The 12,650-nt window shown below is 46.1% G+C and overlaps 1 protein-coding gene across 1 annotated transcript in view; it reads right to left on the bottom strand.

The window, feature by feature from the left end:
• Positions 1 to 12,650, bottom strand: part of ITGA2B (integrin subunit alpha 2b) — a 130,942-nt gene that overhangs the window by 80,809 nt on the left and 37,483 nt on the right. The window contains exons 13-16 of the mRNA XM_075347718.1: positions 7,186 to 7,394; positions 6,859 to 7,041; positions 6,732 to 6,777; positions 2,925 to 3,026 (exon numbers count right to left, since the gene is read on the bottom strand). Of these exons, the coding sequence (XP_075203833.1) occupies positions 2,925 to 3,026; positions 6,732 to 6,777; positions 6,859 to 7,041; positions 7,186 to 7,394 (540 nt within the window). The remainder of the gene's footprint in view (positions 1 to 2,924; positions 3,027 to 6,731; positions 6,778 to 6,858; positions 7,042 to 7,185; positions 7,395 to 12,650) is intronic.

Raw genomic sequence — 12,650 nt, forward strand, 5'->3', positions numbered from 1 at the left:
CAGGAGGGGCCGCATCATACACTGCAGCCTGGAGAGAGGATGGGGGTTTATCCGGGAACCGGGGCTGAAGAGGGACATTTTTGTGTCCAGGAGAGACATTAAGGGACACCTGCAACGGGGTCACCCAGACGGACCGGGTAGAGTACACCCGCCTGAGGGGTACCCAGGGATGGTATGCATTAGACGTCCACATCCACCGGGAGGACGCAGCCCCGGTAGCACCGCCCCGCAGCAGTCCCAGCACGAGTTCCCAGGGGACCCAAACTAGTCTGGCAGCGGCTTTCATGCCACCAGAAGATATGCCTGAATGGAACCCCTACTATTAAAAGAACAACCTCAAGATGTATGTAAATAGCCCCTGTCTGCCCCCTGTTTTTTTTTGAAGCTGCCCTTTCCCTTATTGAAGTATCCTCTGCCCCCTGTTCTTTTTGAAGATTTCCCCTGACCCCCTTTGTGTTTGCATTGATAAGAATGGACAACTTGTCCACCGAACTCTGGGTGGCCAGAATTTAGAAGTGTGTTGTATGTTGATTACATGTTTCCCTATAGAAAGATAAGATAATGTTGATGGACATGTGGGCCACAGGACTAGGCGTGGCCAGGACTTCACCTTGTAAATAATTGCACCCGTTGTGCTCCCTACCAGAATTAAGGTGGAATGTACTCCACAAAAGAAGCTGTGCACTTGACCAGCAAGTGTGCCAAGGACTCTAAAACTTGTTCAACTGTTATGCAACGTTTAAGAAAAGTGCCTCCCATAAAGGGATGAAAAGTTGATTGTTAACCTGTTACAGCATTCAAAAATTTCTTTGCAGTTAAAACCATTGTATTTTTGTTTCAGCCCGGACGTGCTGGGATTCGCTGTGGGGGAGTGTGGCGCCCGTGATTCACAGACAAAACTCTGCAAACACCAATTGGTAGGTCACACACTGGGTCAGGGTTTAAGGGAGGCACACCATTAATGCTGAGAGTAGTGACCAGTATACCTGGTTATGGGGCCTTAAGTCCCATTCACTGGTCCATGAGGGGTGGAGCTTACCAGGGGAGGGTGTGGGAGGAGTCAGGGAGTAGTGAGAGGAACCAGTAAGTTCAAATTCAAAGTAGTCAGTGAGAAGGAGTTGAGGAGTGCAGAGGTGGGCTGTCAGGAGAGTGACAGCGGGCAGAAAGGACAGAAACAGAAGGAGGTTTTTGGTGGAGATCCCGTGCTCTTGCTAGGCCCAGGTGACACCGATTGAGGGGATTCCAGGGTGCACGGAAGTACGAACATCCCGTGGACCTGTTCCACTAGAATACCGGGTGGAGGGATCCGGCTGCAACCCAGGGACGGTCCCTAGGCTGAAAGAAGAAAGACAGTACTTTTAGTTAAACCGACGGCCCAGGAGATTGCTGTAGGCACCCGAGGCCATAACCTGCCACAGATCACCTGCAAGGGGAAGCAATAGAAGACCTAGGTCAGCCACCCTTTGGACAGGCTCCTTGGCGGAGGCGCAGGACGGCCTTGTGCAGCCCAGCGCTAGTGAGACAGCCAGACAGGACACATTGAGAGGTGCACCGGTACTGACGCTTGAACTATTCGGGATCGGCAGAGGTCCCTGACGGCGGATCCCAGCATACCGTGGGTAACCGGTCAGCTGCAGCATTGAAACTTAACAGTGAGTAAACATCTTAACTGCAAGCACCGTGTCGTCTGCTTTGTCCTGCACTTTGTCAGAAAACACAATAGACTCTTTCAAAGGTTGCCCCGGGGTACTCGCTCTACCTGTGGAGAGCAAGAAACACCTCAGCTGCCATAACATCAGCTCCGGAGTTCCCTTCCAGCAGCTGCGGCTCCATAGCCGCACAATTCCACAGGTGGCGTCACGAATCTTATATACAAACCTTATTACCATCTCCCCCAGACCGCCACCTTAATTGACTCCGCCAGGGTCACGGAGTTGGGCCCCGCCACCGCTGACTACCCCGGACTAGTCCGACCCGACACCAAGTCACCTAAGGCGCCGTGGCGGGCGAGTCACTTCCTACATGGTCTCCACTTTGTGACTGATTTGATGTTGATCCTAAGCGCTTCCATTTTTTAATATTACCCCTCACTGATGATCATAGACTATTTAAGAGGGAAGAAATTATCTTTATACAAGTAGCATCCTAATACATAACCAGGCTGGAATTCAGTGAGCTCTTTATCAACATTTATGAATAAATGGCTCTATCTGAAGTCCGACTACATGGCAAGGGGCTGGATCACACCTGTGGCAATGGGATTGAAAGAAAAACCTGAAGTTAATGATTAAAACGTGTCCTAAAACTTTTATCCATATAGCGTATTTCTATCATGCAGTTTTTTACCCTCCACTGTGATCATTCATCAGTACTCGCCTTACTTATTTCTTTCAACAGTAGTCAATGACAGATTTGTTCAGAAAACCTGACATTATTGTATTAAATGAAACCGAACAACATCAACCGGCAGCATGTATCAGACACTGGCTGCATGATGTCAATAATATATGTTTAACTCTGAAGAGCTGCATAGTTTCAGAGAAAAAATACTTTAAGAGAAGCCGGGGACCACGTCACATGGCAGAGTAGTCAGACAGGAGAGTTCTTGGTGGCTTCTCCTCATCCGCTGCCAATGACTCTCCGCTCTCTCCTTGTACACACATGCAAGGAGAGTGAGCAGGAAGAAGTGCCGCAGTCCCATATGTCTGAATAGTCTCCAGTGCGACATGGCCTCCGACTGCTTTTAAAATATGCTTTTCTCTGAAACTCTTCACCGTTTCAGTGGCTGAAGTCATACAGCTAGTGATACATACGGCATGACTCCGCTGTCAGGTTCCCTTTAAGCACAGTCACATTAGTCATTCATGTCTCCCCATCAGACCACAAGTCATTATTGCAATAACAAATAGTGACATTCCTCTTACCAGCTGACAGTCCTGGAACCAAGCATACATGGCTTCACGCCAGGGTTTAAGGTATCTGGTGAAAATGTGACTGAGGCATGGAGAGTAACAACAGGCTGCGCTCTGAATAAGAGGGTATGAGATAATGAGAAATAAACAGAAAAAAAGGAAAGTCTGTAAGAATAATTACAATCATTCAATGGCGCAGTAGACACTAAGCGACGCTCTATGTATTGCTTATAGACAATGGTTCCAAGGGTTGGACCCCTTTACCCCTCCACTAGCCATCCATGTCTTAGTCCCAGAATGCAGGGCACTCTGAGTTTTTCACCTGCATGCCCCTTGGCTGCTATGCCCTGTTTCAATTAATCAATGCTTAATGGCTGTCACACATAATACCCTCTTCCTCCTCCCCTATGATGTGCTTTCCAACCTACTTCACTCTCCTTAAATTCCCCTGCCTTTTCTTGTTCTGGTCCTCTCCTCGTTGCGAGACCCGGAGTTCATCTACCACCCTCCTGCCCTTTTTTCTTTAATGTTTTACTATTGTGCCTCACCAAGTCACAGTGGTTTCTAGGTTAAATACAAAGATGATCGTGTACTGGGAGTCCGGTCAGAGCACACTGGTTCGTCACTAATGGTTTACCATTGCAGTTGCCTGATGTCGAGAGCTGTGACTTACCCCATCCACAAAAGATGAGAGTGTTGCTGTTTTATCTACCTTTTCAGTAAAGAGTTGTGGTTAAAGTTACCCATGTGTGGTGTGGTTATTACGTGGGACTTTAGTTCGCACCGTTGGGCCATGGCAGTTGACTAGTCTAAGTTGTCTGCTGTTTCTTGTACTATGTGTGCCGCCCCCGTGCCAGCAGCTAGGCTGCTCGGATCCGGATCCGCAGTGTGGCTCGAGGGATTGCACCGGACCCGGGGGTCGCGCGGACACTTCAAATAAAAAGGGGGACGTATTTGTACAGAATTTGCCGTAAACTGTCTGTGACACCACCCACTGTGTGTGGTGAAATGTGGCACCACCGCTGCTGTTGTGGGGCACCCGGGGGACGATGGGATAGCAGCTGGATGTTAGCCCCTCCGTGGGTAGGGATGGATGCCCCGGGGCCCAGTGTCTCTTATGCTGAGGATGGTGACTGCAGGGGTCGGCGCGCCCGGTCAGACCGGGGGATGTTAGTTTACTCACGGTTAAATGAATCACACAAGTCCAATGGTAAACCATGGTGCTGGTGGCTGGCCTCTGCGGTCGGTTGTATCTGGTCCCACACTCGGGCTTGTGGTCTGTGTCACTTTCCTCTGCACTCTGTGTTTGGTGTGGTGGACTTCCCAGTGTGAAACACGGGAGTCTGCTCCCGGTCCTTTTGTTGGGAGCCTTGCCCGCTGACGCTGACCCTTGGGATCTACCGGTCCCTGGCGGATGCCCTATCCCCCGCGATGGGTGGTTGTCTGCTTTTGGGACTTTGGTTGGGACAATTGGTTAATTAGCTAGGCTGTTGGTTCTGGTCCTGGCTTCAGGGTCCAAGTACCCCCTCTGTGCACGGTTTCCGGGTCGGTTCTCCGGTGTCGGTACCGGCGGGCTCCAACCCTCTCCCGGCCCACCTCGGATCTCCGGCAGCCATCTTCCCGTCTCCTGTCAGACACGGACCACTGTCTGCCACCTAGCCAACGGCCGGGGCTCCAACCCCGACGCCTTTTCTTTCTGTCTCAGCCTTCACTTTCTCCTCCTCAACTACTCCACTCCATTCCACTTGAGCTACAACTCAGAATCTCAACTCTTAACTGACTCTTTTCCCGCCCTGGTTTCTCCAGATCCCTAGGTGGGCGTTCTCCATCCGCCTGGTCCCGCCCACTGGTGTGCCTTTTCTACCCTGGGGGGGTGACTAGGGTTTCTGGTCGGCTGTGTATAACCCTGTGTGGGATGGTGTTATGCGGGGGCCTCTTGTGTGTGACTACCTGGTTTTGCCAAGGCGTCATTTATTTCCAAGAAAACTTTCAGTAAACAGTTATAGTTGACATTACAGCTCTCAAACAGGTTGTCACCAGGTTTTCCCAGACTACTGAATGGCACATCTGCATAGCTTTCATCTGATATTTAGGGGGTTATGTTATGACTATATAAGTAGGCACAATTTCTGAGTCTGAGGCTAGATAGCAATATTTTTGAATTACCCAATCTAAGAACATACAGTGCCTACAAGTAGTATTCAACCCCCTGCAGATTTAGCAGGTTTGATAAGATGCAAATAAGTTAGAGCCTGCAAACTTCAAACAAGAGCAGGATTTATTAACAGATGCATAAATCTTACAAACCAACAAGTTGTGTTGCTCAGTTAAATTTTAATAAATTTTCAACATAAAAGTGTGGGTCAATTATTATTCAACCCCTAGGTTTAATATTTTGTGGAATAACCCTTGTTTGCAATTACAGCTAATAATCGTCTTTTATAAGACCTGATCAGGCCAGCACAGGTCTCTGGAGTTATCTTGGCCCACTCCTCCATGCAGATCTTCTCCAAGTTATCTAGATTCTTTGGGTGTCTCATGTGGACTTTAATCTTGAGCTTCTTCCACAAGTTTTCAATTGGGTTAAGGTCAGGAGACTGACTAGGCCACTGCAACACCTTGATTTTTTCCCTCTTGAACCAGACCTTGGTTTTCTTGGCTGTGTGCTTTGGGTCGTTGTCTTGTTGGAAGATGAAATGACGACCCATCTTAAGATCCTTGATGGAGGAGCGGAGGTTCTTGGCCAAAATCTCCAGGTAGGCCGTGCTATCCATCTTCCCATGGATGTGGACCAGATGGCCAGGCCCCTTGGCTGAGGAACAGCCCCACAGCATGATGCTGCCACCACCATGCTTGACTGTAGGGATGGTATTCTTGGGGTCGTATGCAGTGCCATCCAGTCTCCAAACGTCACGTGTGTGGTTGGCACCAAAGATCTCGATCTTGGTCTCATCAGACCAGAGAACCTTGAACCAGTCTGTCTCAGAGTCCTCCAAGTGATCATGAGCAAACTGTAGACGAGCCTTGACATGACGCTTTGAAAGTAAAGGTACCTTGCGGGCTCGTCTGGAACGGAGACCATTGCGGTGGAGTATGTTACTTATGGTATTGACTGAAACCAATGTCCCCACTGCCATGAGATCTTCCCGGAGCTCCTTCCTTGTTGTCCTTGGGTTAGCCTTGACTCTTTGGACAAGCCTGGCCTCGGCACGGGTGGAAACTTTCAAAGGCTGTCCAGGCCGTGGAAGGCTAACAGTAGTTCCATAAGCCTTCCACTTCCAGATAATGCTCCCAACAGTGGAGACAGGTAGGCCCAACTCCTTGGAAAGGGTTTTGTACCCCTTGCCAGCCTTGTGACCCTCCACGATCTTGTCTCTGATGGCCTTGGAATGCTCCTTTGTCTTTCCCATGTTGACCAAGTATGAGTGCTGTTCACAAGTTTGGGGAGGGTCTTAATTAGTCAGAAAAGGCTGGAAAAAGAGATAATTAATCCAAACATGTGAAGCTCATTGTTCTTTGTGCCTGAAATACTTCTTAATACTTTAGGGGAACCAAACAGAATTCTGGTGGTTTGAGGAGTTGAATAATAAATGACCCTCTGAATAAACTTTTCACAATTTAAAAAAAAAAAGAAATAACATTCTTTTTTGCTGCAGTGCATTTCACACTTCCAGGCTGATCTACAGTCCAAATGTCACAATGCCAAGATAATTCCGAATGTGTAAACCTGCTAAATCTGCAGGGGGTTGAATACTACTTGTAGGCACTGTATAATGAGGGATAAGGCTACATCCAGCTAACATCACAGCTGCATCTCACCTGTATACATACACGGTGTCTGCTCCAAATGCGCCAACAATCAGGTCTACAAGAGGTACAAATCACCACACATGAGAATACAGACAGGAGGCAATAGATTCCATCACATTCCCGCTTTGGTTATTACCTGGATATCCGTTATCATCAATATCTTTTCCTCCTCTGAGCGTAAAACCAAACTTGGAAGGTGTTGATTGGGGGTTCTCCAGGATCTGGGATGGTTGCGTTGACAGTCCAGACCTTTCTCCTTTATAAATATACACACAGCCTCCACCAGATTTTCCTCCAAACGGAGAACCAACAGCCACATCTAGGATGAGAAAAAATGGCAATATCATGGCAAAGTCCAAATAAAAGAAGTGTAGTCATTTTTAGGTAGCGTTTTGCTGGTTTGCAGAAGAAAAGAAGAGAATGACAACAACTAATGGTCTACAACATGGTGCCTTGTGCTTACCATTGTATCCATCCAGATCCAGGTCCCCCAAAGGAGCAATTGAAGCACCAAAATGTCCATAAACGTAGTTCCCACTAAGAGTTTGGTAATCTCTGCTGAAAGGTTTTGTCACCTTCTGCATGTACACATAAACTCGTCCAACCTCTTGTAACTTTCCAGCAGCACGCCGCTCTAAGTAAACAGGAGCTCCAACCAGGAGATCATCGTATCTGCAGGTAGAGGTTAATACTGTAAAGTAGTGAAAGTTACTCATCTTATGGCTAGACAGGTTTGTCTATAAAAAGCTGGGTAACAGTCCATCTGGGCCATACTGGTCATCATCAATCTCCTTTATAAACCGGATGAAGTCAATTTCTGTTAAAGGGGTTATCCGGCTTATTTTTCCTTTTTTTGTAATTTCACTTTGGGGCTACATTGGGGCAGGTAAGTAGATAGTAACTACCTACCTGCCCTGATGTCAGCTCCTCTCCACCGACTCAGAGTGGTCATGGGACCGCTCCTGCCATGATTTTGCTGCCTCATGTGATGTCACGTTGACAGCGGCAGTACCTGGTTTTCCCAGACTACTGAATGGCACATCTGCATAGCTTTCATCTGATATTTAGGGGGTTATGTTATGACTATATAAGTAGGCACAATTTCTGAGTCTGAGGCTAGATAGCAATATTTTTGAATTACCCAATCTAAGAACATACAGTGCCTACAAGTAGTATTCAACCCCCTGCAGATTTAGCAGGTTTGATAAGATGCAAATAAGTTAGAGCCTGCAAACTTCAAACAAGAGCAGGATTTATTAACAGATGCATAAATCTTACAAACCAACAAGTTGTGTTGCTCAGTTAAATTTTAATAAATTTTCAACATAAAAGTGTGGGTCAATTATTATTCAACCCCTAGGTTTAATATTTTGTGGAATAACCCTTGTTTGCAATTACAGCTAATAATCGTCTTTTATAAGACCTGATCAGGCCAGCACAGGTCTCTGGAGTTATCTTGGTCCACTCCTCCATGCAGATCTTCTCCAATTTATCTAGATTCTTTGGGTGTCTCATGTGGACTTTAATCTTGAGCTTCTTCCACAAGTTTTCAATTGGGTTAAGGTCAGGAGACTGACTAGGCCACTGCAACACCTTGATTTTTTCCCTCTTGAACCAGACCTTGGTTTTCTTGGCTGTGTGCTTTGGGTCGTTGTCTTGTTGGAAGATGAAATGACGACCCATCTTAAGATCCTTGATGGAGGAGCGGAGGTTCTTGGCCAAAATCTTTTATATCAGAGGACAGATTCCATGGCGCTGCTCAGATGGGAGCTCTGAATACAGCTACTGCAATGATCAGCTGCCGGCCAATCAGAGACAGCAGCTGATCATTGTAGTAGCTGTATACAGCGCTCCCATCTGAGCAGCAGCGGGGAATCTGTCTTCTGATATAAAGCACTGTCCGCTGCGGCCGCTGATCCTTCTTGCAGCACGCAGGCAGTGGCCCCCTTGCTGATCGCTGCCTGTGCTGGGGCTGCGCAGTTAGCGCTTTATATCAGATGCCAGATTCCCCGACGCTGCTGAGACGCAAGCACTGCAATGATCAGCCACCGGCCAATCAGAAGCTAGCAGCGGATCACTGGAAAAGCTGCATACAGAGCTCGTCCTGTGCAGCACCTGGGAATCTGTCATCTGATATAAAGCACTGTCAGAAGCAGGATACCGAGGGAACCAGGACAGGTGAGAAGGATATGTCTGGGTTTTTTTATGTCTTTGTTTTTTCTCTGTGTGTGAAGTATGGCAGAATAGGGGACACTACTACAGGATGGAAGAGGACCAGGAAAGGGACTATTACTATAGGATGAGCAGGATGGGGCACAATACTATAGGATGGGCACAAGGCTGGGACACATTACAGGTTGGGGGCATTACTATGGAATGGGCACAAGGATGGGCACATTACTACATTATATGTGCCCACATTGTCCTCTGCTAGAGGTTTGTGCTGGGCAGTTTACTCACAGCCAATGAGTGTGCAGATGGCAGGGCTGGACAGTGAGGCCGGGCGGTGCCAGCTCTGACTATCAGGTTTGGCAACCAAGGAAACAAAGTCAAGTTTGGTTGAGCTGTAGGTAAATAAAATGTCTGCAGAGAATAAAGTGATGATTCAAGAGGAACAGAAGTTAGAAAACAAAATAATGTAGGGATGTTTAATATGACAATACAGCACAGATTAGCTTAAAACATGTTTTGGAGTTTATATTGGACAATTCTTTAACCCCTTAGTGACGGAGCTAATTTTCACCTTAATGACCAGACCAAATTTTGCAATTCTGACCAGTGTCACTTCATGAGGTTATAACTCTGGAACGCTTCAACGGATCCCGGTGATTCTGAGATTGTTTTTTCGTCACATATTGGACTTCATGTTAGTACCAAATTTAGGACAATATTTTTTGCGTTTATTGAAGAAAAAAATTGAATATTGGCAAAAATTTTGAAAATTTTGCAATTTTCAACTTTTGAATTTTTATACCGTTAAACCAGAGATTTATGTGACACAAAATAGTTAATAAATAACATTTCCCACTTGTCTACTTTACATCAGCACAATTTTGGAAACAAAATTTTTTTTTGTTAGGAAGTTAGAGGGGTTCAAAGTTTATCAGCGATTTCTCATTTTTACATCAAAATTTACAAAACCATTTTTTTAGGGACCACATCACATTTGAAGTGACTTCAATAGGCCTAGATGACAGAAAATACCCAAAAGTGACACCATTATAAAAACTGCACCCCCCAAAGTACTCAAAACCACATTCAAGAAGTTTATTAACCCTTCAGGTGCTTCACATGAACAAAAGCAATGTGGAATGAAAAAAAGCAAAAATTAAATTTTACCTAAAAATGTTGCTCTAACCCAAATTTATTCACTTTTAGATGAACTAACACAACAAAATGGACCCCAAAACTTGTTCCCCACTTTCTTATGAGTGCGCCGATACCCCACATGTGGTCAGAAACCTCTGTTTGGACAAATGGGAGGGCTCGGAACAGAAGGAGCAATATTTGAATTTTGGAAAGCAAATTTGGCTGAAATAGATTGCGAGCACCATGTTGCATTTACAGGTCCGCTAAGGTACCTAAACAGAAGAAACCCCTCACAAGTGACACCATTTTGGAAACTAGATCCCTCAAGGCTTCTATCTAGGGGTATAGTGAGCATTTTAGATCCACAGGTACTTCACAGATTTTGTTAACGTTACGTTGTCATATTGAAAATTTTAATAATTTTCTCAAAAATGTTGCTTTAGCATCAATTTTCTCACTTTTTCAAGAGGTAATTCCAAAAATTTGACCTCAAGGTTTGTTAACCACTTTTTTATGAGCGCGGTGATACCTCACATGTGGTCTGAAACCTTTGTTTGGACAAATGGGAGGGCTTGGAACGAAAGGAGCAATATTTGAATTTTGGAAAGGAAATTTGGCTGAAAAAGATTGCGGGCACCATGTCACATTTGGAGGACCCCTAAGGTACCTAAACAGCAGAAACCCCACACAAGTGACCCCATTTTGGAAACTAGGCCCCTCAAGGAATTTATCTAGATGTTTGGTGAGTACCCTGAACCCCCAGGTGCTTCACAGAATTTTATAACGTTGAGCCATGAAAAAAAAAAAAAAAAATGTTACCACAAAATTGTTATTTCAACCAGGTAGCTTTTTTTTTTACAAGAGTAAAAGGAAAAAATTCAGCATAACATTTATTGTGCAATTTCTCCTGAGTTTGGCGATACCTTATATGTGGTGGAAATCAACTGTTTGGGCGCATGGCAGGGCTCGGAAGGGAAGGAGTGCCATTTGACTGCAAAATTGGCTGGAATCAATAGCGGACGCCAGGTTGCATTTGGAGAGCCCCTGAGGTGCCTAAACAGTGGAGGTCCCCCACAAGTGACTCCATTCTGGAAACAAGACACCTCAAGGCTTTTATCTAGGTGTATAGTGAGCAGTATGAATCCACGAATACTTCACAGAATTTGATAAGCTTAGGTTGCCATATTGAAAATTTTCATTTTTTTCACAAAAATGTTGCTTCAGCATCAAATTTCTCACTTTTTCAAGAGACAACAACAAACCGTGGACCCAACAGGTTGTTATCCAATGTCTTATGAGCACAGGGATACCCCACATGTGGCCAAAAACCTCTGTTTGGATAAATGGGAGGGCTTGGAATGGAAGCAGCACCATTTGAATTCTGGAAAAGTTGAGATAAATTGCGGGCACCATGTCACATTTGCAGGGCCCCTTGGGTACCTATACATTAGAAACCCCCACAAGTGACCCCATTTTGGAAACTGGATTTTATTCAGGAGTATAATAAGCATTTTGAATCCACAGGTACTTCACAAAAATGTTGCTGTAGCAACCAATGTCTCACTTTTAGGCTATGTGGCCATGAGCCAGCGACACGGCGTCTAGTACACAGTGTCAGCCTCCTGCAGAGATGTGAGTGTTGTCCACGGGAGAACGCAGCTGCCCATGCCCACGATTTGGGTTCAGGCCGCTGTGGAGCTCTATGCTACCTGCAGAGAACACTCATCTCCGCAGCATAAATTGACATGCTGAGGCTCGGGAAGCTGCGCCACAGGTCAGTTTATGTGGCGGAGAAAAGAAGCACATTGGGCAAGCACATTGGGCATGGGATTTCTAAAAATCCTTCCACTGTGCTTCTACTGCACAATGCAGCGTTATGGATGCAGGGAAAACACTCTGCGCCCAAAACGCTGCAAATCCCGATTGTGGGCGCACAGCCTAAAGTGCTACAATGGATGAATGGATAGATGTCAAACATATATAACGTCCCACCCCCTGCATATTCTAAGCTGGCGCCCTTTAGTGCCTTTCATGTGGCACTAAAGGGTGCCTAGCCTTGTATTTAGCCCCCCAAAAAAATAATTAAAATAAACGACGTGGGGTCCCCCCCATTTTTGATAGCCAGCTAGGGTAAAGCAGACAGCTGTAGCCTGCAAACCACAGCTGACAGCTTCACCTTGTCTGGTGATCAATTTGGAGGGCTCCCCAGGCGTTTTTTTAAAAAAAAAAAAAAACGTGGGGTCCCCCCCAAATTAGATCACCAGCCAAGGTGAAGCGGACAGCTGGGGTCTGGTATTCTCAGGGTGGGAAGAGCCATGGTTATTGGACTCTTCCCAGCCTAAAAATAGCAGGCCGCAGCCGCCCCAGAAGTGGCGCATCCATTAGATGCGCCAATCCTGGCGCTTCGCCCCAGCTCATCCCGCGCCCTGGTGCGGTGGCAGACGGGGTAATATATGGGGTTGATACCAGCTGTAATGTCACCTGGCATCAAGCCCTGGGGTTAGTGATGTCACGGCATCTAAACAGATACCCGACATCACTAACCCAGTCAAGTAATAGACAAAAAAAAAAAGACAAAAAAAAATTTATTTGAAAAAAAAACTCCCCGAAACATTCCTC

This window comes from Anomaloglossus baeobatrachus, chromosome 5, assembly GCF_048569485.1.
Source record: "Anomaloglossus baeobatrachus isolate aAnoBae1 chromosome 5, aAnoBae1.hap1, whole genome shotgun sequence".
NCBI lineage: Eukaryota > Metazoa > Chordata > Amphibia > Anura > Aromobatidae > Anomaloglossus > Anomaloglossus baeobatrachus.